The sequence below is a fragment of the Diabrotica undecimpunctata genome, chromosome 5 (genome assembly GCF_040954645.1).
Source record: "Diabrotica undecimpunctata isolate CICGRU chromosome 5, icDiaUnde3, whole genome shotgun sequence".
Classification (NCBI taxonomy): domain Eukaryota; kingdom Metazoa; phylum Arthropoda; class Insecta; order Coleoptera; family Chrysomelidae; genus Diabrotica; species Diabrotica undecimpunctata.
In genome coordinates this window covers 89,850,761-89,856,760 of record NC_092807.1, presented here as the reverse complement: position 1 = coordinate 89,856,760, position 6,000 = coordinate 89,850,761, and the positions used below count along the sequence as shown (strand labels likewise).

Here is a 6,000-nt window from a genome sequence, read left to right as displayed (position 1 = left end):
TGCATGTTTCATTGATTTCGAGAATACATTTGGTAAAGTCCCACATGGGAAACTAATCGATATCCTAAAAACATCAGGACTCCAGGAATTAGACGGGGTTGCATATTGTTACCAGCATTATTTAACATATACTCTGAAAATTTTGTTAGAGAGGCCTTGAGCGAATCAGAAGATGGGGTTTCTGTAAATGGTAAAATTAGATATGCAGACGATACAGTGTTGCTGGCAGATGGGTTCGCAGGAGCTCCAAAGGATGATTGATAACGTTACAAATACGGCTTCAAACTAAATTGCAAGAAGACAAAAATAAATTAGTAAGAACACCAACATAAACGCCTACATTACAATAGGCGATACACCGTTAGAAAGAGTGGAAAAAATATGCTATTTGGGCTGCAATATTAAGGATACTCTGGATCACAGCTACGAAATAAAAACTCGTATTGAAAAAGCCAGAAGTTCTTTTAACAGCCTTAGGATAATTCTCTGTAACTTATGTTTAAGTATCAATATACGCATAAGAATGCTTAGATGTTACGTCTTTAGTGTCCTCCTCTATGGAGTAGAAAGCTGGAGCCTTACAGAAGATGCCATAAAACAATTAGAGGCATTTGACATGTGGTGCTACCGACGTACGTTGAGGGTCTCAATATACACCACACAAGTAACATAACTATTCTCCAGAGGCTAAGAAAAAACAAAGAAATTATTAACACCATAAAAAACAGAAAATTGGCTTACTTCGGTCACATCACGCAATGATAAATACCGACTTATACAGTTGATTCTACAAGGCAAGATTGAGGGTAAGAGAGGCCTTGGACGTAGACGTATATCCTGGCTGGCCAATCTTAGGAAGTGGACTGGTCTAACGGTAACTCATGTATTTCCAGCTGCTGTGAATAGAATAAGATGGGTCAATTATGTCGCCAACATCTCTAGAAGATAGGCACATTTAGAGAAAGAATGTAATATCTGCTAATGTAAGTTCCTTTAAAAATTGTTTTTTATTTCATAATATACATTCTTAATAGAAACAGGATGACGCCACTTTTACTACTTTGTTCGATTGCGTTAGACGTCTAATAGAATTATGTGAGATATCTTGAAAGTCTGTCAAGTAAGTCCACTGGACGTATTTTTTTATGTCTAATGAATGTTCAATGAAGGTTCAATTATGGACCTATGCTTAGTGGACCTCCACCAAATGTCCGCTAGACTTCCACCGAACGTCCTCTTAGGACGTTAGGTGGAGGTCCGTTTAGCGGTTGGCACTGCGCCTGCGATATTTGGAACAAAATATAACATAAAAACAACATCTTTAGCGCCAAAATGGAAGTTCGAAAGACGTCCTTAAAGTCCGTGAAGGACGTTCACTGGACATTGGGGTGCTATTAGCGTACTGTTTATTAATTACTGCTAATTATTTTATATATTAACATGTTTAAAATCAAAATGTATATTCTATCAAATTTAGTGCCTGCAATTTTGAAAATTTATTGTAAAGAGTATTAAGACATCGTTTGCTCGCGGAACCACAAAAAACAATTAATCAATCAATCAATCAAGTTAGAATTGTTCTTTTCCTCTAGGAAAAAGAAAAGAACAATTCTAACTAGAATATTGGCAAGATTTGATTGATTTGGGACTGACGTAGGTATTCTCATAATGCGTAATGCCAACCAATTAAATATATCTGTAAAAATATGCTTTCTAAGTACATGGATATATTTGGATAATATAATATATTGAATTTTTTTTAAGAAATATTTATGGCTATAAAATTTTTTTCTTTAACTAGTATACGTATTAGAAAAAATATGGCACTAAAAGAAGGCTCTGAGAAAGACCATACTAATTTTCTGAGAAACTATTTTGTCTTTGTTATAAGTTTATCACAGTGACCGATTCACCAATATTTTTTAAAACGTCATTGGATCTTGACTGTTTTAATTAATTCATCGCATTAGTAACTACCTTCATAAAAACCATACCTATCTTATCAACAAGGAGATAAGTCGAACTTGAGTCAGGTGACAATACAACAAGCTGCTTGTGTACGTATAGTCGTTGCGTTTGTGTTGCGAATCACTTCTCTTAAACTGTAACTTTTTATTTTACACGATTTAAAGACAATAATTATTACCAAAATGTCCAAAGATCGGGAATTGCAAATGGGGATGCGATGTGTGAAGTATATGATTTTTGTGGCGAATTTTATGTTCATGGTAAGTAATTTTAATTTGTTAATTTTCGTTGCAATTATTGTTTTTAGTGTCACTGTTATCAGTAGCGATAAAATCTGACATGTCGCAGTATATGAATAAGTATAATTTGCCATATGTTTTTAGCGAAATATCAAAATGAGGATAGGAATTTGCAGTAAAAAAATTATTTGTTTTGCGACACTTTATCCCATCTCTTTCTCTTTAGACTTTTAAAATGTACCGTTTACTGTTTTATAGACACTTTAAGTAACTATTTTTTCTATAATATAACACAAATTAAAGCACTATTTTTACACATAATACTTAATTTAATACACATAATATTTTACACATAATAACGGTCGTCGCCATTTCGGCGAATCTTTTCTTAAAAAATAGTTTGTCCTCTAATTTCCGGTCATAGATAAGATAAGTAGTTCAACGTTAAACGAATTATTTAGGGTGCAATACGATAATTATATTTTTACAGAATTATGGAAATATTGGTACCTTCCAACCTTTTAGTTAGTTATACATGCAATTTGATAAGCAAATTGCATCCATTTATATCATCATGTCGGAGTGCCTGAAGAGAAAACTTTTAACACTCAAAGACAAAATAAATTAGAATAGTAAAAGCTGAAAAGTTCAGTAACACAAGTAGTTCAGTAAGTTCAGTTCAATCCGAAAGAGAAATTTTCCCAAAACTGAAGGATTGGCGATTGACCAAGTAGTTTTCAATTGATTTTATGAAGCTAGCAATAAAAACATTCCGGTATTTGGACCTCTAATTAAATAAAACGCAGCCGGAGATTTAAAAATAACTACTTTGGTTACAAAGATTTTGCTAAAGACTTAATATAATAATGCTTCAATGCAGTTTGTGGTGTCAGCTCATATAGGCTATTTATTATGTACTTTAGAAAGGAACTACAACTTTAAAGGCATTTTATTGTTTCATATGGTTAATGGACCCTCAAATATGAAATAGCCGCGGAATTCTACCATTTAAAGGGTGCATTTTTGAGAAAAAGGTGCGTTTTTAAGAAAGTGTTGAATAAGTCCCTATGCATTAGGTGAATTTTATGTACTTTTCGTTCATATACATCGACAAGAAAGTTGTTCAAAATTAAATTTTCTATATAAATGTCACTTTCTTTTTTTAATTATGTTTATTTACAATATACATCATTACAGAGTATTAAGTAAATGTGTTACAGGTTTTGCGCGTGAAGCAGAGACATCCAATGATGTCACCTTATTCTATTTTGGTTTAGTTTTGAAGTAGGTCTTGGGGCCCGGTTCTGTCTAGTCTTCTTTTGGCTGGACCATTGTTGAATAATTGCCTTACTAGCTCATTTTTATGGTGAATGGTACGTTCATTTTGTGACTCCGTGGCTCGACGGATTTCTTCTCTGATGAAAGGAATCTTTAATTCGTAGTGAAGTGTTTGATTACTTACGTACCATAGTTCATCCACTATCGATCTTAGCACTTTAAACTGGAATCTTTGTATAATGTTCAGCGACGTTGGCTTTGCACAACCCCATAGGTGTAGTCCATAGAACCAGATAGGTTTGAGGATGACTTTGTATAGAAGAATTTTGTTTTGGATGTTAAGTTTTGATTTACGTCCAATGCATTTGCCCGAATTTTAAGTCGAGCTGCCTTCTTTTGGTCTGGATATGTTTCTTTCAAGTGAGACGTTGGTCAAGATGGAGACCAAGGTATCTAGCGTCTGTTACTGTTGGTATTCTTACATTTTCCATCCTTACAGGTGGGCATATATTGTGACGGTTGGTAAATGTTATTTGAGTTGATTTTGTTATGTTTGCTTTTGTTCTGCATTTCGTATACCAATCACTGAGTATGTTCAGATGATGTTGCAGCTTTTGTGCAGCTTGTATGGATCTTCATTTACAGCTAGTATTGCTACGTCCTCAGAAAAGGAAGCGATTGTAGTATTATTAGTCTCTGGTATATCGGCTGTGTAGAGTGAGAAAAGCAGCGGCCCTACAACACTACCCTGCGGGACTTCGGAGAAATATCTATTGGATATGTAAGATTGAAGTAGGAGGAAATAGTTAGTGGATAGTGCTATTTTTACTTTGTAAAGCAGACCTCTGTGCCAGATTTTGTCAAACGCTTGTGAGATGTCTAGAAAAAATACAGCGTTGCTGTATTTATTTTCTTCAAGACGTTTTGATATTTCATTTATGATTCGATGAAGTTGTTGGGTAGTGGAGTGATTTTCCCGAAAACCAAACTGATGTTTTGGAAGTAATGTTAGGAATCCATGATTGGCGTATATCCTTTGTAGCAGCAATCTTTCAAAAACTTTGCTTACGGTTGGGAGTAGGCTGATGGGTCGATAAGATGTTACTTCATTGGGCTCTTTTCCTGGCTTGAGGATCATAATAACTTCAGCAAATTTCCATATTGTTGAAAAGTATGATAAGCTTAGCATGCGGTTAAATAATATAACTGTTAACAAAGTAATGGTCTTGCGAGGAAGTTGTTTTAGTACTTGTGCTGAGATTAAATTATATCCTGGGACCTTTCGTGAGTTGAGTTTGTTTATTTCTTTCCTGACTTCTATAGGAGTAAAACTTTTAATTGGGAGAGACATTTGACATGCTGCGCTAATTAGTTCTTCCACTTCTTCATTAGGGTCTGCTGACTCTGTTTGAAATACGTTTGTAAGATGTTCAGCAAATACGTCCACTTTTTCTTTATTGGAATAGGCCCATTCGCCATTTGGTTTACGGATGGAAGGAATAGTTGCGTATGGTTTCTTAAGCTTTTTAGTGGCCTTCCATAACGTCTGGTCATTTGCTGTAAGGTTTGTAATATAATGTTCGAAGGTTTCGTTGTTTGCGGCTTTGATGGCTACTCCAAGTTGCCTACGAAGTCTATTAAATATATGTAGACATATGTTGTTTCTAGATCTTTGCCAGGTACTCCTCACACGAAGTGTTTCAGCAATGTGTTGGCGAATGTGCAGGGGAACATTTGTGGTATGTGTTGGTTTGCGTTCTGTTCGTGGTGTAGTGTGGTGAAGTATTAAGCTGCTGTATCTATGTGATGTGTAGATTTGATTCCTAGATTAAGATTGGTATCTTCTAGATAGGATTGAAAATCTGCCCAGTTGGTTTTTTTTGATGTGAGTCGCGGAGGTGTTGGGCTGTTTATAACTGTGGTACTCAGAATCATAATAACCGGTGTATGATCCGATGAGAGATCATAGCTGGATTCTATTAGATAGTTGTTTCTGGACACTCCTTTGCTTATGTAGTAGTCCAGCAGATCTGGAAGTTTTCTGGGGTCACTCGGCCAGTACGTGGGGCTTCCGTTGGTGTGGCAATCATAGTTGTTGTCGGTTATTGCTTTTAGAACATTACGACCTTTTGTTGTCATGAGTCCTGAGCCCCAGTGTTTGGGTTTTGAATTCCAGTCTCCCCCGGCTTAAAATTTGCTGACAAGTAATTGGAAAAGGCTTTGTATTCATCTGTGGAGATTACGTGACAAGGTGGGCTATACATTGCAGATATGTTAAAGTGCCATGGCGTTGCATTTACTTAAACGATTGCTGCTTGTATTTTTTCTGTTCCATATTTCGGCAATACATGATGTGATACTGACGGATAATTACCACCGAGCCACCATGAGCTGTACCATCGGAATGAGGTGTGCTGTATGTGGTATAGAGCGGAATATTGAACGTAGTTAGATCCGTAAAGTGAGTTTTTGAAATAATCAGAACGTCAATTTTATTCAAGTTTAAAAAAGTAAT

At 35.6% G+C, this 6,000-nt stretch overlaps 1 protein-coding gene across 1 annotated transcript in view; it reads left to right on the top strand.

The window, feature by feature from the left end:
* Positions 1 to 2,021: 2,021 nt before the first annotated feature.
* The window catches only part of LOC140441456 (23 kDa integral membrane protein-like), a 78,064-nt gene continuing 74,085 nt past the window's right edge, over positions 2,022 to 6,000 (top strand). Inside the window, exon 1 of the mRNA XM_072532191.1 lies at positions 2,022 to 2,228. Within this exon, the coding sequence (XP_072388292.1) occupies positions 2,151 to 2,228 (78 nt within the window). The 5' untranslated portion in view covers positions 2,022 to 2,150. The remainder of the gene's footprint in view (positions 2,229 to 6,000) is intronic.